Consider the following 24,535-nt stretch of genomic DNA (forward strand, 5'->3'; position numbering starts at 1 on the left):
CATCTAAAGTCACCCTAAATTATCCAAAATTACTTAGATAAGTCAAAATAATTTCAATAACCGTTGTAATTTGTCCAAAAATATTCAAATGAGTATTCCAACTTTCCAAAAATTTCTAATTATCAAAAATACTGTCTATAGGCACCTAAAATTGTCCAAAATTATTCAAACAAGTCAATAATCGTCCAAATTAGTCCAAAAATGTTCAAATGATCATTCTAATATTCCAAAAATGTCAAATTAACAAAAATACCATCTCAAGTCGACCAAAAAAGTCCAAAATTACTTAGACAAGTCAATAATTATCCAAATTAGTCCAAAAATATTTGAATTTCTATTCTAGTTTTCCAAAAATGCCAAATTATCAAAAACACCGTCTAAAATCACCCTAAATTGTCTAAAATTACTTAGGTAAGTCAAAATAATTTTAATAACCATTGAAATTTGTCCAAAAATATTCAAATGAATATCTTGACTTTCCGAAATATTTCTAATTATCAAAAATACCGTTTAAAGTCCTTCAAATTGTCCAAAATTACTTAAACAAGTCAATAATTGTCCAAATTAGTCCAAAAATGTTCAAATGACTTGCAATATTCCAAAAATGTCAAATTATCAAAAATACCGTCTAAAGTCACCCCAAAATGTCCAAAATTACTTATGCAAGTCAATAATTGTTAAAAAATGTTCAAATGACTATTTTAATTTTCCAAAAATGTCAAATTATTAAAAACACCGTCTAAAATCATTGAAAATTACTTAGAAATGTTAAAACAATTTGAATAACCGTCCAAAAATGTCTAAATGCCTATTCTAACTAATTTCAAATTCTAAAATTAAAAAAATCTCCATTTAAAGTCACCTAGAACCGTCAAAATCCATCAAAACCCTTCTCACCAAAGTAAATTTATCTCAAGCATTTAGAAGACATAAATGTATTATTATTTATTATTAAAACAGCATCAAACGGCTATGATTGTCATGCAGCTGAGAATTTACTGACCTTAAAAATATCACGTCTGCAAAATTTAGTGCACCGATATAAAGTATTTTTTGTCGGTCAAGAGAGTTAGGGCCGAGGTTTGTCTGAAGAGACAATGTGTTAAAGTTTGCGGTCAGGAGTCCTTTAGTCGTCTTTTACTTGTCTTCTGGGTCTCCGTCTCGTTTCCATCTACCAGGACCATAAAGAAGGCGAGCTTACGAGCGACAGCTATTAAACCATCTTCACTTCATCCTGGGTCATAAAAACTTCACTATGTGTCCGACGGCTAGCGTTTTAATGAAATGAAAACTATCGAATTTTTTATACCTTTTTTTTTTTATGAATCTGGGTGAGCCATCACCGGATTTTGGCGAACCGGGATCTATTATTTATCCAGCGAATTTAGCTGAGATTAGGCTCTGTAAAGTGGAAGCGGAATTGGACACGATTGTAGTTTAGGAGCTGGAGGGAATTTTACAATTTGGGTGCTCGAAGGGTGGCAAAGCCTGGATTGCTAATAAAGGAACCTCTTCTGCTATATATGCTCTCGGTAGTGCGCATGGAGACCGCAACTGTCCATCGGTTCGACACACGCAGTGAACCTTTTAATATTAAATGGAGCTCACGAGTGGGTTATCACAAATTCTCAATGAGATCGCTTCAATCTGTTGATAAATTTATTATTTATCAGACCATTATTATTTTATTTGCTTTATTTTACGGGAGATTCATTTTTTAGAAAAGTCCTAAAATTTGGAATTTTTCATAATTAATTTACTTGGAATTTTTTAAACTTAGAAAAAAAAGTCAATCAAATAACTATTGTAACTTATAAATTTTGAAGAAAATTAATTTAGTCCGGTTTAGATATGATTATTTGATCAAAAGATATGACGGGTTAAGTTTTCATATAAACAGTAATTAAATTTTGATCATTATGAATTTCAAAATTAAAATAGCTAGATAATAATGAGGAACATCAAAAATATCTTTGGAAAGTTGGAATAGTCATTGGGAGATTTTTGGACTAATTTGGACGATTATTGAAATTATTTTGACTTGTCTAAGTAATTTTGAACAATTTTGAGTGACTTTAGACCGTGTTTTTTATAATTTGATATTTTTGGAAAGTTGGAATAGTTATTTGGATATTTTGGACTAATTTGGACGATTATTAAAATTATTTGGACATTTTTTAGAAAGTTAGAACAGTTAGTTAGAGATTTTTGGACAAATTTGGACGATTATTGAAATTATTTTGACTTTTCTAAATAACTTTGAACAATTTTGTGTGACTGTAGACAATGTTTTTGATAATTTGACATTTTTTAAAAGTTGGAATAGTAATTTGGACTAATTTGGACGATTATTGAAATTATTCCGACTTGTCTAAGTAATTTTGAATAATTTTGGGTGACTTTAGACACTGTTTTTGATAATTTGACATTTTTGGAAAGTTGGAATAGTTATTTGGAGATTTTGGACTAATTTGGACGATAATTAAAATTATTTTGACATTTTTTAGAAAGTTATAATAGTTATTTGGAGATTTTTGGACAAATTTGGACGATTATTGAAATTATTTTGACTTTTCTAAATAACTTTGAACAATTTTGTGTGACTGTAGACAATGTTTTTGATAATTTGACATTTTTGGAAAAATTGGAATAGTCATTTGGACTAATTTGGACGATTATTGAAATTATTTTGGATTTTTTAGAAAGTTAGAATGATCATTTGGAGATTTTTGGACTAATTTGGATGATTATTGAAATTATTTTGACTTTCTTAAGTAATTTTGGACAGTTTAAGACGATTTTAGATACAGTTTTTGATAATTTTACATTTTTGGAAAAGTCAAAATAGTTATTTGAAGATTTTTGGACTAATTTGGCGGATTATTGAAATTATTTTGACTTGTCTAAATAATTTTGGACCGTTTAAGGCGATTTTAGATAGTGTTTTTGATACTTTTACATTTTTCGACAATTGTCGAGGTTATTTGGACATTTTAATCGAATTTAATTGATTTTCGAAAGTGTTTTCAATTATTTTAGACAAAATTTGATGATTATGATGATTACTTAGACACTTTTAAACAAATTTGGACAATTATTGAAGTTTTATTGTTTCAGCTAAGTAATTTTTAACAATTTTGGACAATGCTAGATTATTGTAATGTCAATTTGGAAGCTTATGGACAATTTCATCCAGTGCTACATAAATTTAAACGATAAAAATCATGAATAGAAAAATTTTGGACAACTACAGAAGCTTTTTTTGACTTTTTTGATGGTGCATATTTAGTTTTTGATAGTTTAAAATGATCTTAGTGGAATTTGGACAATTGTAATCATAACTTAAACACTTTTGTACAAATTTGGACAATCATTGAAGCTTCTTTGGATATTTTTGGACATTTTTTAATGATTTTAATCTATTTAAATGTTAATTTGAGCATTCATGAATGATTTTAAATGATTCTCGATGATTTTGAACAAAATTTGGAGATTATGATGTTTACTCAGATACTTTTGAACGAAATTTGGACAATTATCAGTTATTTTGATTCAGCTACGTAATTTTGAATGATTTTGGACAATTCTAGATTATTGTATATCAATTTGAACGCTTATGGACAATTTTGTTCAACGTTAGATAAATTTGGACGATAAAAATCATGAATAGAGAATTTTTGGACAATTACAGAAGCTTGTTTTAATTTAAAATCTTTTAAATTTTGAATAAAATAAATTCCGTCCGTTTTTGATTAAAAGATCAGACCAAATTTATAGTTTGTAAAGTTCTTAATTATTAAAAAAAAATTATTTTTTTTGATTTTTGTGATTTAAACCTAAATTTTACTGTAAAAAATTGGGAAATTTTGAACACGACTAAATTAGTCTTTAATAAAATTTTGAATAAATAAATAAAAAAAATGATATTTAACTTGATTTTTTATTAACTGGGAAAATATTCCACATATGTACAATTTATCAATAAAAAGAAGATAATTAAAAACTAAAAACATACAATATATCACACACTTATTAAAGCGTTCGTGTCACAATAAACATTGAATTGAGTTTGGACATCAATAAGGACGCCAGACATCGTTTCTCTGCTCGTTTTCCTCCATTACACCAATTTCGAGCCTGTTGCTGCTGATGGTGAGGTTCCCACTGGCGATTGTGACCTGGTCGTCGGAAAGGTCTCCGTGGAGGTGCAGGTGGATTTGATTTTGGTTGACGGTGCTGTAGAGTTGCGGGTACAGGACCATCGGGGTCGGGCTGATGTAATTCTGGCTCGGGTTATTGTAGTAACCTTGGTGGTAGTTCGGGTTGTAGTTGTGCGAGGGCACTGGCACGGGGGTGGTTGGGCCTGGGGTCCAGGACCCGTAGTGGTAGGCCGGGCTTCCGTTTCCAGGCCCGGAGAATATTTCTGAGTCCTGCTTCGAGGGCACTAAGGGCAGCGAGGAATTACTGTGCGTCGGGTACATTGTTACGCAGTTTGGTGTGTAGGTGTCTTGCTGATCTGGTGACAGCACTGTGAACATAGATTATTTTTCTTAATTTAAGAAATTTATTTTAAATAAATAACTTTTGATTGGAAAATTTAGTTTCATATTAAGCTAAAAGGCACAATAGGCAATTTATTATAATAAAATTTAAATTCTCTATCTATAGATACATAATTAAGAAATGACCTTGTATCTTGAGAACTATTGACATTTTTAAAGATATAAGCTCATCCTAAGGTTACACTCATCAAGACCTTTCATTTGAGTACCCACATCAATTTTTCATATATTTTATATATTTTTATATATATATATATATATATATATATATATATTTGTACATATGTAAAATATATGAAAAATTGATGTGGGTACTCAAATGAAAGGTCTCAATGAGTGTAACATCGAAATGAGCTTATATCTTTGAAAACATCAATATTTAAGAAAGTACAGTGCAATTTAACAATATATAAGATACATAATTAAGAAATGACCTTGTATTTTAAGAACTATTGACATTTTTGAAGATATAAGCTCATCTTGATGTTACACTCATCGAAACCTTTTATTTAAGTATCCACATCAATTTTTCATATATTTATAAATATTATATATATGAATATATGAAAAATATATCAAAAATGCATGTGGGTACTCAAATGAAAGCTCTTGATGAGTGTAACATCAGGATGAGCTCATATCTTTAAAAACGTCAATATTTAAGAAAGTACAGTGCAATTTAACAATATATAAGATACATAATTAAGAAATGACCTTGTATCTTAAGAACTATTGACATTTTTGAAGATATAAGCTCATTTTGATGTTACACTCATCGAAACCTTTTATTTGAGTATCCACATCAATTTTTCATATATTTTAAATATTTATATATTAATATATATGAATATATGAAAAATATATCAAAAATGCATGTGGGTACTCAAATGAAAGGTCTCGATGAGTGTAACGTCGAAATGAGTTTATATCTTAAAAAATGTCAATAATTAAGAAGTGACCTTGTATCTTGAGAACTATTGATATTTTTAAAGATATAAGCTCATCTTAATATAACTCTCATCAAGACCTTTCATTTGAGTACTCACATCAATTTTTCATATATTTTATATATTTATATACATGAATATATGAAAAATATATCAAAAATACATGTGGGTACTCAAATGAAAGGTCTCGATGAGTGTAACATCAGGATGAGCTTATATCTTGATGAATGTCAATAATTAAAGAATGACCTTGTATCTTGTGAACTATTGACATTTTTAAAGATATAAGCCCACTTCGACATTAGACTCATTGAGAGCTTTCATTTGAGTACCCACATCAATTTTTTATATATTTTAAATATTTATATATTAATATATATGAATATATGAAAAATATATCAAAAATGCATGTGGGTAGTCAAATGAAAGCTCTTGATGAGTGTAACATCGGGATGAGCTTATATCTTTAAAAATGTCAATTGTTAAAAAAAGACAGTGCAATTTAACAAAAATCATTATTTAATAAAACAAAATTTTATTTATTTATAATTTATAAATCATAGCTGTCACATAGTGACTGCAAGGTTGCTAGTTTTTCTTAATTTAAGAAACTTTTGAATAAAAATTTATTTTAATCAAGATATTTTTAAAAATTTTCTGTAGGTAAGAATATTATTTATTTTTTGTTGAGTTGAAAAAAAAAAAAAATAAATAAAATACCTGCTGTTAAAGGAACGGGTTCAGTCGTAGGGTGATGAGACAGCGATTCTCCAGGGTAAGAAAACGCCCCAGGAATTGGAGAGTAAGATCCAGCGTCACTGCCTGTTGGAGCTGGATACGTTGGGGCCGTCGGATAAGTCCATTCTGTTGCATTTGCATCTGAAAAATATAATTTATTTATACAGGTTATTTTTTTACTTTAAAAAATCAAAATAAAAAATTTACAAAAGTCAAATTTTACAAAATTTCAATTTTTTTTTACAATTTTTTATTTTTAATAAATTTCAATCAATTAATTTGCATTAATTATTCAGCAATAAAATCTTGTCAAAGTTTATGAGTAAAAAAAAACATTTAATAAGACCTAATACACTTGACTCACAGCCGAAATACGTGCCCACATGTAGAGAAAGGTAAAGAATTTCATAGAAGTACAATCATTCGCCCTTGGCAAGTCCGACTGGTACATTAAAATATATTTAAGCAGACAAGGGACTACTGTCATCTTCCTAGGAACTATTTCAATAAATTATCCAATAAAATTGTGTAATGCTTTTACTGCTTTAGACTTAGACTTAGACTTAGTATTAGTATTAGTTAATAATGTCTAGCGAGAAGCAATAAAGACAATCAGTGAATCAAGATTGACGAATGCTTTCTGGTTATTTATCAATTGCAATTTGCATTAACTTCTACTTGCATAACAATTCCGTTCTTGTCATAAGCTAATAAGAAAGTTTCTCACGTTTCGGGTTGTTTAAAAAATCAACGCGGAAAAAAGTTTTATTATGACGCATCGACGTTCCTTTGTATGCTGGGTGTTGTTTATTACGTGGTCTGTGTCACTCGGTATTAAATTTTCCCACTTGATTACTGATTTTGTCCCCAGGCCGACGCATTACGCATTACTCTATTATTATATCACCCGTTCCTAAAATTTTACTTCCGGTTAAGCTATTTATCGAATTCTTTGAAAAATTAATTAGTTTATCTTTGGAAATAATTTTAATCATAATGATAACTATAATAATTACAAATTAATTTTGATTTTTATTATTATTACTAGCTGACCCGGTGAACTTCGTATCACCTACAATATATTTTGTTACACCTTTCGATCAGCGATTATCAATCTTTAAACTCTAATCTACTCCGATAAAAAATAAATACTGGCTGAATGTACAGTTAGAATTTTGTCAAGTTATTAAATAAAACTCGCTTCTAATTATTGCCTGAAAATCAAGATCCCAAAAAATCAACACTGAATTAATTAAATTTTTTTTGTGCATATATCCAGAAGATAGATGATTAACAATTTTAGATCTGTTGATTTTCTTTGCTGAACTTACGGGTTTTCCTAAAATTTTATTCTTTTGAAAACATCTCTGAACTATAGCGAACATAACAAAAAGAAAATTTTTGAAATCAGTACAGTCGTTTTTGAGTTTTAGCGAGGCTAACGCACAGCTATTCATTTATATATATATATATATATATATATAGATATATATATATATATATATATATATATATATATAGATATATATATCTATATATATATATATATATATCTATATATAGATATATATATATATATATATATATAGATAGCATATATATATATATATATATATATATATATATATAGAGCTATATAGCATATATATATATATATATATATATATATATATATATATATATATATATATATATATATATATATATAGATATATATAGATATCTATAGATATATATAGATATATATAGATATATATATATATATATATATATATATATATATATATATATATATAGATTTGCTATATATATATATATTTGCGATATATATATATATATATATATATATATATATATATATATATATATATATATATATATATAGATAGATAGATAAATATAAACAATATGAAAATAAACACGAATAAAACAAAAGTAATGACAAACATTCTTCTTGAGTTTCTTCTTGAGATTTGTGATTATGTCCTACTTACTGAATATAGGTAAGTAGTATAACTCTGCAGTATACTTGTACGTATTTTCCTACATATTGAACAATTTTGGTACACTCTTGCAACCTTATGGTTGAGGCTCAAGCGTAACAATAGCGATTCTGATACAAAATTAACAATTTTTTATTTTTTTAGCTGAACTTTCGGGTTTTCCAAAAAAATTTTTTTAAATCATCCCTAAACTATAGCGAACGAAACAAAAAAAATTTTTTTAATCGGTCCACCCGTTTTTGAGTTTTAGCGAGACTAACGCACAGCAATTTATTTTTATATTTTTTTATTATTTGATGATGATTAATGATAATGATTTTTTTAGCTGAACTGTCGAGTTTTCAAAAAAAAAATTCTACTGAATCATCTCTGAACTGTAGCGAACAAAACAAAAAAACAATTTTGAAAATCGGTCTAGCCGTTTTTGAGTTTTAGCGAGACTAACGCACAACAATTTATTTTTATATATATAGATTATTATTATTATTATTATTATTATTATTATTATTATTATTATTATTATTATTATTATTATTATTATTATTATTATTATTATTATTATTATTCCAACAGTCAAATTTTTAATAATAATAATAATAATAATAATAATAATAATAATAATAATAATTAAAAAACACAAATAAAGGATTTAGCATGCTGACAACACGATCTTGATAAACTTAGGTGTTAATTAATAACGAACATAAACAAAATTTTTTCTTAAAACGATAATAATAAATATGTTAGTTAATAACAAACGTTATAGGAATTTTTTGTTAAAACTATTAAAAAAACATTTGACCCGGATACAAGTTAGTACGGCTGAAAAGTTACTAGGAGAGAAAAATCCATTTTCTTATTGATTAAAAAAAATTTTCTTTACAAATTAGTAAAATATAAACTTTTAATAATAAATTAGGACTAAATTAGAATGAATTAGAGAAATTTTTCAAATTTTTGTCATTTTCCCATTTCATTGGAGAATTTAAAAAAAATTCCTGCCATGAATGCTATCTATAGATAGCGTTGAGCCGGAAATCAGGGGGATCAAAAACAATAGACACATAAACCTCAGGTCAACGGTTAATTAAGAGCAGAGGTAGAACGTAGGCTTAGTAGAAGCAGGAGAGAGCGAGACAGATTCGGAAAAGGTAAGAACTATCGAAAACCGCCTGTGGTTTCACACCCGCAGAGTAGTAAACAGCATCAGGATCAGTTCGTTGCTTGAGACTCGTGCCGAGTCTACTCATTTGCCGTTGGGCATGGTCTAGAGCCCCGAGTAATCAAAACAAACAAGCTACCGATGTACGAAATCCACAAACCCAGCTTTTACTTTCGCTCTTCGAAATATCTAATTCAATACATCGGCCCAGGTGGATGAATTTCGGTCTATTCTTCGTTAATACTACCTGGCAATTTAATTTGCATAGGAATTTTCGGCAAGCTTCAGATTATTGTAATTTTGCTACTGAATATACACGCGAATTATTTTTTTTTATCAACTAACTGTCAATAGAAGAAAGGAGTAGACTGGTGGAAGAAAAGAATCAACAGATGGCTTGTACAATAGCTTTGTCTTTAAATTGTCGGCTGTAAGACCCGCTAAAGCAATTTTGAGATTTACAGATGGTGAAATCCCCGAAATTGATAGCTGTCGGCTGATAGTCTCTTAAAAAGACCGAAATTTTGAGTCTAATGTCAATTTTTTTGAGTAATTATATCAAAAATTATGAAATTTGTTAATTTCGTTGGGCGCCATTTTTGGTTTTTTGATTATAACGCCCAAAAGGTTGGCTTTAGAGAAAAAGTCAAAGAGCGCTTTTGTAGAGCGTGAAATTCTGAAGAAAAAAGGTCTTATAGATCTTTTTTTAGGATCTATAGATCGCAAGTTATGAGAGATTTTGCATTAGTCATAGAAACTTGCCCTAAAGTGGGCGCTGATTGGTTTTTTGGCTGTAACTTTGAAACGGCTGGGGTAAAAATAAATTTTTGGTATTGAAATTGTAGAAGGGGAAATTTGGAAGAAGATGAGCTAAATTGGAAATGATTTGAGTGGATATAACGGAAGTTATGGAGTTTTAAGTTTTGAAACAGAAAAAGTTAGAAGTTTTTAGTGCGCAAAAATGGGAATTTTGGATAAAATAATGTTTTGATGATGAAGGTGAATGTCTTTGTCTTTAAATTGAGGGCTATAGTACCCACTAAAGAAATTTTGAGATTTATAGATGGCAAAATCCCCGAAATTGAGCATCATTTTGATAGCTGTCGGCTGACAAGTAAGCTATTGCGAAAAAAAGAGCAAATTACATAAAAAATTACAAAATTTGTAAATATCGTTGGGCGCAATTTTCGGTTTTTTGATGAGAACTTCCAATAGCTTGGTTTTAGAGAAAAAGTAAAAAAGCGCTTTTGTAGAGCGTGAAATTCTGAAGAAAATAGTCCTATAGATCTTTTTTTAGGATCTATAGATCGCAAGTTATGAGAGTTCTTGCATTAATCATAGAAACTTGCCCTAAAGTGGGCGCTGATTTGTTTTTCGGCTGTAACTTTGAAACGGCTGGGGTAAAAATAAATTGTTGGTATTGAAATTGTAGAAGGGGAAATTTTAAAGAAGATGAGTTAAATTGGAAGTGATTTGAGTGTACATAACCGAAGTTACGAAGTTTTTAGTTTTGAAACAGAAAAAGTTAGAAATGGAAAAAATTACCAGCAATATTTTTTCAAATTTGTAAGTAAAATTTAGCGGACTTGTAAAATAAAAATTTAACGCAGCTTAGAATTTTTATTTTGTCACATAAACTCTTCAAGCTTGTATAACTCCTAATCTATTATTTCTAACATTACCGCACAGTAAAAAATTTTGCGTCAATGCGTCAAAAAATTTTGTGTTAAAAATTTTTATGTTAAATATTTAACCCTTTTTGTGTTAATTTAACACTTTTATATGTTAATTTAACACAATAAATGTTAAATTTACACCAAAAAGTGTTAAATATTTAACACAAAATTTTTTGACGCAATGACGCAAAATTTTTTACTGTGCGCTTTAGTAAAATTTGGAAAATTCCATCTCTTCATCACGACAGAATTTGAAAATTTCCTTACTGGGCCAAAATTTGCATAACTTCGAATCTATCGGTCCAAAAAAATCAAACAAAGCACCATATTGTTCAGAATTTTCACAGCTACAAATATTGTATCATAATTTTTTCATATTTATAATAATTCTCGAGATATTTAAATTTTAAAATTAATAATGATCAAAATTTTGTTTTTCCAAAATTTTGATCATTATAACTCTTCAAACTCGTATAACTCCCGACCAATCACTCCAAATGTTACCGCTTCAAGCTTATTCTCCTGAGAATTTAACAAGCTTTAAATATAATCTCTAACTTTTCCTCTATCTATGATATTTTCCGAGAAACAAGCAAAAGTAAAATTTGGAAAATTGCAACTTTCCATTCCAACAAAATTTTCAAAAATTCCGCTTCGGGCCCAAATTTGCATAACTCCGGATCTAATAATCCAAAAAAATCGCGCAAGGCGCGATTTTTTTCAGAATTTTCACAGCTACAAATTAGCACTCTAACTTTTTCTCTAAAACCAACCGTTTAGGCGCTATCGTCAAAAAATCAATAATGGCGCCCAACGACACTTAAAAATTCTGTAATTTTTTATGTAATTACCTCTTTTTTCTGCAATATAACTAAAACAAAAATTATATTTCGCAATTGAAACAGCTGATAATTATCCCGTGGATTGAGAAATGACGTTAAGAAGGATTAAAATATCGGAAAGCGATATTACTCGGGTATAATAAACATAAACATAACAAATAATAAAGAAACTTAAAATAGTGGGGCTTCAGGGTTCCCACCGAGATAGATGCTTGCTCGGTCGTGTAACGTAAGTCGATATTACGTCGTATCGATATACTTGTTTGATATCCATATAGTTGTGTATTAAATACACGTCGTTGCACGTTATACGTATATTGAGCACAGTTATACTGCATATTATATTCTCATTATTATTATTATAATATAACATCGGTTTATTTTATTTATCGACTATTTTTTGTGACAAGAAAGGGACCAAGAAGTCTTACGCATACGAGAACTCGCGGCCCAGGAAACTCGCGCTCCTTCGTATCACTTACCATCAACGATTTATTTTTTATATTATGTATCCCAAGGATTGGATTTCTTCCCTCTCGAGGACAGATTTTACACTCTCCTTCATCATCAAAACATTATTTTTTTCAAAATTACCATTTATTAAGCACTATAGGGGCATTTCATGCAAAATGGGAAAATGACTAAAATTAAAAAATTTCTCTAATTCATTCTAATTTAGTTCTAATTTATTATTAAAAGTTTATATTTTACTAATTTGTAAAGAAAATTTTTTTTAATCAATAAGAAAATGGATTTTTCTCTCCTAGTAACTTTTCAGCCGTACTAACTTATATCCGGGTCAAATGTTGTTTTAATAGTTTTAACAACAAATTCATTTAATGTTTGTTATTAACTAACATATTTATTATTATAGTTTTAAGAACAAATTTTGTTCTTTATTAGGTGACTGAATGGTAGTTACGGACAATGTCTCGGATAGCTTAACTGGGAGAGCCTTTGGCGCGTAACCAAACGATCCGGGTTCGAGTCCCGGTCTGGGCTGTCTGAATTATTTTTTCGGTTACCGAAAAAAAAAATTCCTACTGAGTAAGGTCCCTCCTCTTCCCTTTATCCTTTATTTCCCCAGTTCCCAAATTTGTCTTTAATGACAAATTTAGCTATAAATTATGGCTGTTATTAATTAACCCCTAAGTTTATCAAGATCGTGTTGTCAGCATGTTAAATCCTTTATTTGTGTTTTTTTAATTATCCTAAATAATTTATAGTTAAATATATAAACAATAATGTTTCTAGGGTTGAAATAATATAAAAGTCTTTTTAATAAACAACTTGATGTAGACATTTTGTACTTGTCCCACCAGTCACAATAAAAACAAATTTTTAACTTCCCGCTAAGAAAATTGAAAATTTTCAAAAATCGGGAAGTTATTGGTTTTACCCCGTTTTTCGAAAATCGAGTTTTCATCAGATCTCGACGTTTTGAGGTCCTAGGAAGCTTTCCTGACTATTCCCGCGAGGGTGTCACTATGTCTGTATGTATGTGTGTGTGTATGTGTGTGTGTGTGTAAGTATGTAAACCTCTTATAACTTTTGAACGCTTGAACCGATTTCATCGCGGTTGGTGCCATTCGAAAGGGCTTCACCAAACTTAGATTTCCTGTTAATTTGAACCGATTCGGACTGATAGATTTTGAGAAATTTGGAGAAATCTAAAAAAAAGTAGGAAAAAAATTTTTTTCTGAAGTGGTTTTTTTGGGATAACTTTTAAACGGCTCAACCGATCGATTCCAAAAACTAATCAGCTCTCAACCTTGAAAAACCACGTCGATCGCCGCCAATCCGGTCAAAATCGGTTGATTCGTTCGAGAGATATCGTGAACGAAAGAAAACAGAAAAAAGTGTTTTTTCAGAGTTACTCCGAAATTTCTAGTTTGACCAATTGAAACTCAGAAATTATTTATAAGGCTTAAAAAACTACGTAGAATGCCGCCAACCGCGTAAAAATCGGTTCATTCATTCAAAAGTTATTGCGGTATGAACATTCAAAAAATAGTGTTCCATGAAACTTCTATCAGACTTTTGAGCTCAAAGAGCTCAAAAGCATAGAAAAGGTATCTTTTTGAGCTCGGAGAGCTTAAAACAACACACAGATTGTACTTTTGAGCTCGAAGAGCTCAAAAAAGCGGCCAGGTATTAACGGAATTAGCGGGAAGTTGCAGGGATGGCCTTTAGGGTCAACCGTTTTCCTAATTATTTTAATTGTTTCTACGTTTGTAATCAGTCTAATTATTCATAATATTCAATGTTTGTAGGATTGATTTTGTATTTTTAAGGGAAGTATTTTTTAAAAGTTTAGTGGTCGAACTGAAATTCGATTTTAAGTATAGTTTTGGTAAGAGAGAAGGATTTTTCTTAGTCCCACTAGTCACATTCAGTCAAATGATAATTACGAGAAACTTAAAAAGTAATGGAGGTTTTTGACAAAGGGATGTTGTTAATTAGTTATTCTTCTATATTATAAGATAAATTTTACTATAGTATAAGTTTCAGTCACATAATTATATATAATTGATGGAATTTCGGAGTCAAATGTCCCACCAGTCACTATAGAATGCCCCTACAAACTTAAAAAAGTATTAATGTTAATTTTTTTTATGAATTAACAGTAAACTTTCATTCATTTTTCCGAAAAAAAAAAAAACTAATCAAAACTGGCGATAATTATCATACCCAGACTATATTTACGGTTCTTTGTGCCCCGAATTACGGGTGCGTGTGTGGATCCATTGTTACACCTTCAAGTGTGCTAAACAGATTTCCGTCCCTAAAAATATAATACTCGAGCGCGATCACGCGCAGATACATCCCAGGACTATAGATCAAGACAGACACACATACGCACGCAGCTCTGCTCACTTCTATCTGAATTTGTTTTTTTTTATTTTTGGCGATGAATATCCATTCATCGCCAACAAGTGTCCGGTTCTTTTGGATCTGATGCACAAAGATCGGTGAAAATAACCAGCCAGAGTAACACTAACTCCAAAAAGTCAAGTTATCTAAAGATGAAAATAAAAATATCATTTATTGTTAAGACACGAAGCCGGATGTGTCCAGGCGTGAGAATTTTTTTATTAAATAAAATCCATTAGCCAATTTTGCGACTTTTTGAGTTCTGCTTTTGTTCGAAGATCAATTCAATTTTATTATTGCTCTTCTTATACTTCGGCTCTTACTTGAAATTGTCACTGCAAAGCTATTTTTGGCGAAAAAAAGAAAAAAATTACAATTGTTTTGAAATTTTTACTAAATAGTCCGGTTAATTTTTTAAAAGTTTAAAAACATTTTATTTTACTGTAATTTTTAATATTAAATTAAAAATAATTATTCATATTAATTTTTCACGTTTATTATTTTTAATCTTAATAGTACTGATATTTTGACATTGTCGTGAATAATTATTAAGAAATTTAGGATTTAAATGTCCCACTGTCATTTTCACGGTGATTTTTAAAGAAAATTTACTTCTGTGTATAAATTTTAATGGTTTTATACTATCAAAAAATTAGATTTTAATAAGATTGAATGTTTAATTAATTTTGTTTGATTTAATTTATTTTTTTCGGTTATTTCACTTGAAAATATACATGGAATAATAGCTAATAGTAAAAAAAAATTCCGAATGTCATTAAAGTACATTTTTACAAATAATATTTAACTACTTGGATAAAATTAAATTATAATGATAATTGTATAAAAGTGTTGTTAGAATAAACTGTAATTGAGCAACAACTGATCACCGAAATGTGTAATTTTTTATACAGCTAAGACTGAGAGCGATTGCAGCGCCGCCTCAAAGGAAGGTGGATAATACCAACAATTGGAGAAATTTTTCCTAAAAAGCCGGTTAATTTTTTAGTAGTTTAACATTTTATTTTTCTGTAATTTTTATTATTAAATGAAAAATAATCATTCATCTTAATTTTTCACCGTTATTTTTAACCTTAATACTACCCTAAAAATCAATAGTACTGATATTTTTACACTGTCGTGAATAATTATTAAGAAATTTAGGATTTAAATGTCCCACTGTCATTTTCACGGTGATTTTTAAAGAAAATTTACTTCTGTGTATAAATTTTAATGGTTTTATATTATCAAAAAACTAGATTTTAATAAGATTGAATATTTGATTTTTAATATTAAATCAACACGGAAAAAAGTAGACTGTAATAAATAACAGTCATTTTATAATAAGTAATGATCAACTGCTAAAAATTTTACTATTCACTTTATAATATTTACCATTTAAACGTTACAATTTACTCTTTATATGGAAGAAAATACTATTTCAAACAGTAATATTCGCTATGTAAATGTCTAAAATGTTTAAGTATAATAATTAACAATTCAGACTTTGATATTTATCATTTCGTAGCTAAAAAATAATCTTATGATATGTAAAAAGTATAAAATAAAGTTAGTAAATTTCTAATACAAGCAACGTCAATATTTACAAAGTAAAATGGTGAATTTTAAATGCACCGGTAAAAATCAAACTGTAATTATTGACTTGCTTGGACTGGTAAAATGTATATTTTAAAAGTATAATTTTTACTGTTTCAAATGTTAAATTCTTCCAGAGTGAGACCTCCTTCTCTTTCATCTGAGTTCCTCTTCTCCTCATAATATCGACTATATATTGAAATGGCAATTTTTACTGTTTGAAACTGTAATTTTTTAAGATGAAAGAGTCGTTATTTACTATAGTGACAGCTACTAATTACTTATTTTAAATATTAAATTACAAATTGTGGCTTTTATACTTTCTACATTAAGTTCTGTAATATTTATATTTTTGCCACACCCGATGTCCGCTTTACTGTTTGAAACTATAAAAATTAACCGGAATCCGAGTGAATATTACAGTTTACTTTTTTCCGTGTACATGGAAAAAAGTAAACTGTAAATAATACCAGTCGATTCATAATAAGTAATGATCAATTGTTAAAAATTACCATTTCAAACAGTAAAATCGTGATTTTAATATTCTCTTTATAATATTTACCATTTAAACGTTACAATATACCCTTTACATGGAAGAAAATACTATTCCAAACAGTAATATTTGCTATGTAAATGTCTAAAATGTTTAAGTATAATAATTAACAATTCAGACTTTGATATTTATCATTTCATATCTAAAAATGATCTTATGATATGTAAAAAGTATAGAATAAAGTTAGCAAATTTCTAATACAAGCAACGTCAATATTTACAAAGTAAAATGGTAAATTTTAAACACAACGCTAAAAATCAAACTGTAATTATTGACTTGCTTGGACTGGTAAAATGTATATTTTAAAAGTATAATTTTTACTGTTTCAAATGTTAAATTCTCCCAGAGTGAGACCTCCTTCTCTTTCATCTGAGTTCCTCTTCTCCTCATAATATCGACTATATATTGAAATGGCAATTTTTACTGTTTGAAACTGTAATTTTTTAAGATGAAAGAGTCGTTATTTACTATAGTGACAGCTACTAATCACTTATTTTGGATATTAAATTATAAATTGTGGCTTTTATACTTTCTACATTAAGTTCTGTAATATTTATATTTTTGCCACACCCGATGTCCGCTTTACTGTTTGAAACTATAAAAATTAACCGGAATCCGAGTGAATATTACAGTTTACTTTTTTCCGTGTACATGGAAAAAAGTAAACTGTAAATAATACCAGTCGATTCATAATAAGTAATGATCAATTGTTAAAAATTACTATTTCAAACAGTAAAATCGTGATTTTACTATTCACTTTATAATATTTACCATTTAAACGTTACAATATACCCTTTACATGGAAGAAAATACTATTCCAAACAGTAATATTCGCTATGTAAATGTCTAAAATGTTTAAGTATAATAATTAACAATTCAGACTTTGATATTTATCATTTCATATCTAAAAATGATCTTATGATATGTAAAAAGTATAGAATAAAGTTAGTAAATTTCTAACACAAGCAACGTCAATATTTACAAAGTAAAATGGTAAATTTTAAACGCAACGGTAAAAATAAAACTGTAATTATTGACTTGCTTGGACTGGTAAAATGTATATTTTAAAAGTATAATTTTTACTGTTTCAAATGTTAAATTCTCCCAGAGTGAGACCTCCTTCTCTTTCATCTGAGTTCCTCTTCTCCTCATAATGTGAACTATATATTTAAATGGAAATTTTTACTGTTTAAAACTGTAATTTTTTAAGATTAAAGAGTCGTTATTTACTATAGTGACAGCTACTAATTACTTATTTTGGATATTAAATAAGAAATCGTGGCTTTTATACTTTGTCCATTAAGTTCTGTAATATTTATATTTTTGCCACCCCGATGTCCGCTTTACTGTTTGAAACTATAAAAATTAACCGGAATCCGAGTGAATATTACAGTTTAATTTTTTCCGTGAATAATTATTCACCTTAATTTTTCTTTATTATTTTTAACCTCAACTTAAAAATCAAAACTTTCATTTTAAATTCCCAAAAAATGTCCCAATTTCAAAGTTAGTAAATAAAAATCTTCACCTATCAGCCGGGCAGTTTTCAAGAATTGTTAGCCGGGCAATTTTAGATGAATGAAACCGAGTCTGAACATGAATGGGGGCATCAGGATCCGTAGCGTGTCCGGAAACCTCCGTCTATCGTCCAGCATCTTTTATATTTTCTTGTTCTTGGTTTATTATTTTATTTTGACTCTTCTTTCTTTTCTCCTCTCAACTCCATTCTCCATTCCCTATCACTCCTTTTTTATCGGGAGTAATTGCGGGGCTACCAAAACACCGAAAACATAACCCATAACACTAGCTTGGATCCTTGGAGCACTTTATCCATTATCCTCCATTGATTCGTGCCACCAATTTAAATGTGACGAAAGACTTGATCAATTTCCGTTACTTCTACAATTGTTTTATTCGATTTATTTAAAGCGACATTTTTTTTCCAGGAACTTGTGGAAAAAAACTGCAAAAAACCGGAAATGTTGATTATCATTCTCGATTGTTGATAATACGGTGTGACCATTTACGATTATAGTTGTCTTTTGCGACGGTTCCAAGAGACGTTTAGGTGACTACTCACTTCTGGCTGCTTCGAAAACGACAAAATAAATAATTAAATAAGAATAAGGACCGGCAAGGGGTCAGCCGAGCCAAAGATACCTTCTCGGATCCTCTGCCCTCTCATTAACTTATATTGTAACAACTGTCTTTTGGGAACACATCCGAAAATCTCAGCTAAGAACCGGTATTCTTTTTTTGGAACCCCCAAATTGGCTTTGTTTAGATTCTGGCATACCATTATTATCAGGGCTTCGTCTAAGCTGCTAGTTCACGGTCTATTGATTTTATTTTTTTGGTTTTCAAGGTTAAAAAAAATATTTGGGTCAAAAATAAGAATTTTTTAAAAGTTAAAATTTGAAAATCTTCAATTTTTTGATATTTTAATTTTATTTTGCAAATATCTCAGCTTCTATTGGTTCAAATTAATTCAACAAATTTTTATTTGCAAGCTTATTAAATTTCCTACAAACTTTATTTGAAACATTGTTTAATATTCTTATTATTTCATAAATTACAAAATTTTTAATTTAAAAAACTTCAAATTTTTAATAATTGAATTTTTGATCCGACTTTTTGGTCTTATTTTGCAAATATCTCAGCTTTTATCCGTCCAAATTGGTTTTACTAAATTTCATTAGAAAGCTTATTAAATTTCCTACAAATTTTGTTGAGAACATTTCCCAATATTATTAATATTTCAAAAATTACAAAATTTTTAATTAAAAAAAAATCCAATTTATCGATTTTTTAATTCTTGATACGACTTTTTGGTCTTATTCCTTAAATATCTTAACTTCTGTTGGTTCAAATTGATTCAAAAAAATCTCATTTGAAAGCTTACTAAATTTCCGACAAATTTTGTTCAAAAATTTTTCAATATTGTCATTATTTAAAAAATGACAAAATTTTTAATTAAAAAAACTCCAATTTTTCGATTTTTGAATTTTTGAACCGGCTTTTTGGTCTTATTTTGCAAATATCTCAGTTTCTATCCGTCAAAATTGATTATAATAAATTTCATTAGAAATTTTATTAAATTTCCTACAAATTTTGTTAGAAACATTTCCAATCTTATTATTATTTCAAAAATTACAAAATTTTTAATAAAAAACTCCAAATTTTCAACAACTGAATTTTTGAACCGACTTTCTGGTATTATTTATTAAATATCTTAGCTTCTATTGTTTCAAATTAATTAAAAAAAATATTATTTAAAAGCTTATTAAATTTCCTACAAACTTTGTTCAAAACTTACCCAATATTATTATTATTTCCAAAATTACAAAATGTTGAATTAAAAAGACACCAAATTTTCAAGTTTTGAATTTTTGATCCGACTTTTTGGTCTTATTTTGAAAATATCTCGGCTTCTATCCGCCCAAATTGATTGTCATAAATTTTATTCGGAAGCTTATTAAATTTCCTACAAATTTCGTTTAAAACATTTTTAAATATTATCATTAATCATTATTTAAAAATTTACAAAATGTTGAATTTAAAAAATTCCAATTTTTTAGTTTTTGAATTTTTTATCCGACTTTTCGATCTTATTTTGCAAATATCTCAGCTTCTATTGGTTCAAATTGATTGTAATGCATCGCATTTAAAAGCTTATTAAATTTCCTACAATCTTTGTCTTAAAAATTCCTCAATAAAGTTATTTATTCAAAAGTTACCAGTTGTTAAACCTTAAAACTCAAAAAAATAGATTTTTGAATCACTAACTCCACTTTCAAATCTTATTTTTCAAATTTCTCTGCTTTTATCCAACCAAATTAATCAAAGTAGGACCCGTTTGAAAACTCATTAAATTTCCTACAATTATATTCCAAAATTTTTATAATAAAATAATATTTATAAAAATTCCAAGCTTTTTTTCAAAACCCAAAAATGATAGATTTGCTTTTTTGGAAAAATTTTCTAATTTTATATTGCAAAGAACTCAGCTTTTATCCGTCCAAATTAATTGTAATAAATTTCATTTGAAAGCTTATTAAATTTTCTACAAATTAGTCAAAAATTTTTCTCAATAAAATTATTTATTTAAAAGTTATCAATTGTTAAACTTGAAAACTAAAAAATTATAGTTATTATAAAAACCGTCAAATTAATAATAATAATAATAATAATAATAATAATAATAATAATAATAATAATAATAATAATAATAATAATAATAATAATAATAATTTTAAGTTAATTTCTGATTTATTATTATTGTTATTATTATTATAAAAACTGTCAAATTTTTCTTATTAATAAAAATAAAAATAATAATAATTTTAAGTTAATTTTTGATTTATTATTATTGTTATTATTATAAAAACTGTCAAATTTTTCTTATAAATAACAATAATAATAAAAATGATAATAATAATAATAATAAAAAATCTTAGAGGTTGTAAGTTGTAACGTTTTTAGCGGAAACAACGGAAGTTGATGAGTTCGTAAGGTCCAAGTGAATTATTAGTAGTATATATATGATAGAGTAAGTAAAGGGTGTTGGTATGTGTGATGTACATAAAGAAGCTGGTAGTAAGCATATAGATATAGATGTACATATACTTTGGGTGAGTAATATCTCCCTTTACAACCTCTGGACTTTACACTACCTCTGGACTCTCGACGAGGGACTTTGATGTAAGTTATTTAATCCTTAATAATTCCCGGTGCTTTTGTTTTGGTAACACGAAAAAATCCGTGTACTGGTAACTGGTAACTGGTTGCCCGGCGTCTTATTCCAAGCCGGTGGATTATAAGGAGATCTCGCCACGGGAAGTGGATAAGACAGAGACGGACAAAGTGATGATGAAAAAAAAATATAAAAATAAATAGGGTTGAAGATGTTACGTGATCCACGCTCGAGAGCTCATGGATTTAACTCATATTTTCTTTCTCTTGCCACCTTCTTTACTCCTTTTTTTTCGCCCAACAAAGTCTTTATTATTTTTATATTTTTTCAGACGAAATTATTGTTTATTGTCCGGCTTATTTTTACATACTCATTTTGTTTCTTCTTTCTTATTCTTTTTCGTACTTTTGTTTCAACTCGAGTTTATTTTATGTTTCTTCTTTGAGTTTTTGAATTTTCTTTTCATTTTTTTTTCTTTTTACTAATTCATCTTTTAAAAATTTTTTTTTTTTATAATAGTATCAAAAATTTATATTATCTTCATATATATATATATATATATATATATATATATATATATATATATATATATATATATATATATTATTAAGAAAATGAGCAAAATTTTGTGGCTAGAGTATTTATATGATAATATTGATTTTTAGGGTTAAAATTAGTATCATTGTAAAAGTCTTGACTTGAATTTGTCCCTTTTCATGGATTCATATCATTCTTATCAATACTCAATTTAAGATGATAAATATTTTGGCTGCATTTAAAAATGCTTTATCTCTAGATACATAATTAAGAAACGACCTTATATCTTATGAAATATTGACATTTTTAAAGATATAAGCTCACCCCGATGTTACACTCATCAATACCTTTCATTTGAGTACCCACATCAATTTTTCATATATTTATAAATTTTATATATATGTATAAATGAAAAATATATCAAAAATACATGTAGGTACTCAAATGAAAGCTTTTGATGAGTGTAACATCAGAATGAGCTTAGATTTTTAAAAACATCCATATTTTACAAATTACAGTGCAATTTAACAATGTATAAGATACATTATTAAGAAATAACCTTGTATCTTGTGAACTATTGACACTTTGAAAAATATAAGCTCATCCCGATATTACACTCATCAAGAGCTTTCATTTGAGTACCCACATCAATTTTTCATATATTTTATATATTTATATATATTATATATAGATGTATATGAAAAATATATCAAAAATGCATGTGGGTACTCAAATGAATGCTCTTGATGAGTGTAACATCGGGATGAGCTTATATCTCTAAAATATCAATATTTAAGAAAATACAGTGCAATTTAACAATATATAAGATACATAATTGAGAAATGACCTTGTATCTTGTGGACTATTGACATTTTTAAAGATATAAGCTCACCCCAATGTTACTTTCGTGGAGACCTTTCATTTAAGTACCCACATCAATTTTTCATATAATTTATATATTTATATATATGTAAGTATGAAAAATATATAAAAATGCATGTGGGTACTCAAATGAAAGCTTTTGATAAGTGTAACATCGGGATGACTTTATATCCTTAAAAAAGTCAATATTTAAAAAAGTACAGTGCAATTTAACAATATATAAGATACATAATTAAGAAATGACCTAGTATCTTGTGAATTATTGACATTTTTAAAGATATAAGCTCATCCTGACATTACACTCATCAAGACCTATCATTTGAATACCCACATCAATTTTTCATATATTTATATATTTTATATATATCTATATATGAAAAATATATAAAAATGCACGTGGGTACTCAAAGAAAGCTCTTGATAAATCTAACATCGGGATGAGCTTATATCTCTAAAAATATCAATATTTAAGAAAGTACAGTGCAATTTATCAATATATAAGATACATAATTGAGAAATGACCTTGTATCTTGTGGACTATTGACATTTTTAAAGATATAAGCTCACCCCAATGTTACTTTCATCGAGACCTTTCATTTAAGTACCCACATCAATTTTCATATATTTTATATATTTATATATATATGTAAGTATGAAAAATATATAAAAATGCATGTGGGTACTCAAATGAAAGCTTTTGATAAGTGTAACATCGGGATGACTTTATATCCTTAAAAAAGTCAATATTTAAGAAAGTACAGTGCAATTTAACAATATATAAGATACATAATTAAGAAATGACCTAGTATCTTGTGAATTATTGACATTTTTAAAGATATAAGCTCATCCTGACATTACACTCATCAAGACCTATCATTTGAATACCCACATCAATTTTTCATATATTTATATATTTTATATATATCTATATATGAAAAATATATAAAAAATGCACGTGGGTACTCAAAGAAAGCTCTTGATAAATCTAACATCGGGATGAGCTTATATCTCTAAAATATCAATATTTAAGAAAGTACAGTGCAATTTATCAATATATAAGATACATAATTGAGAAATGACCTTGTATCTTGTGGACTATTGACATTTTTAAAGATATAAGCTCACCCCAATGTTACTTTCATCGAGACCTTTCATTTAAGTACCCACATCAATTTTCATATATTTTATATATTTATATATATATGTAAGTATGAAAAATATATAAAAATGCATGTGGGTACTCAAATGAAAGCTTTTGATAAGTGTAACATCGGGATGACTTTATATCCTTAAAAAAGTCAATATTTAAGAAAGTACAGTGCAATTTAACAATATATAAGATACATAATTAAGAAATGACCTAGTATCTTGTGAATTATTGACATTTTTAAAGATATAAGCTCATCCTGACATTACACTCATCAAGACCTATCATTTGAATACCCACATCAATTTTTCATATATTTATATATT

General features: G+C 27.9%; 1 protein-coding gene across 2 annotated transcripts in view; it reads right to left on the bottom strand.

Moving 5' to 3' along the window:
- Nucleotides 1–3,921: 3,921 nt before the first annotated feature.
- The window catches only part of LOC123269597 (protein lozenge), a 115,472-nt gene continuing 94,858 nt past the window's right edge, over nucleotides 3,922–24,535 (bottom strand). For both annotated transcript variants that reach the window (XM_044735432.1, XM_044735431.1), the window contains 2 exons: nucleotides 6,230–6,388; nucleotides 3,922–4,528 (listed from right to left, as the gene is read on the bottom strand). In XM_044735432.1, coding sequence (XP_044591367.1) covers nucleotides 4,077–4,528; nucleotides 6,230–6,388 — 611 coding nt within the window. In that variant the 3' untranslated portion in view covers nucleotides 3,922–4,076. The remainder of the gene's footprint in view (nucleotides 4,529–6,229; nucleotides 6,389–24,535) is intronic.

The sequence above is a fragment of the Cotesia glomerata genome, linkage group LG7, assembly GCF_020080835.1.
Source record: "Cotesia glomerata isolate CgM1 linkage group LG7, MPM_Cglom_v2.3, whole genome shotgun sequence".
NCBI lineage: Eukaryota > Metazoa > Arthropoda > Insecta > Hymenoptera > Braconidae > Cotesia > Cotesia glomerata.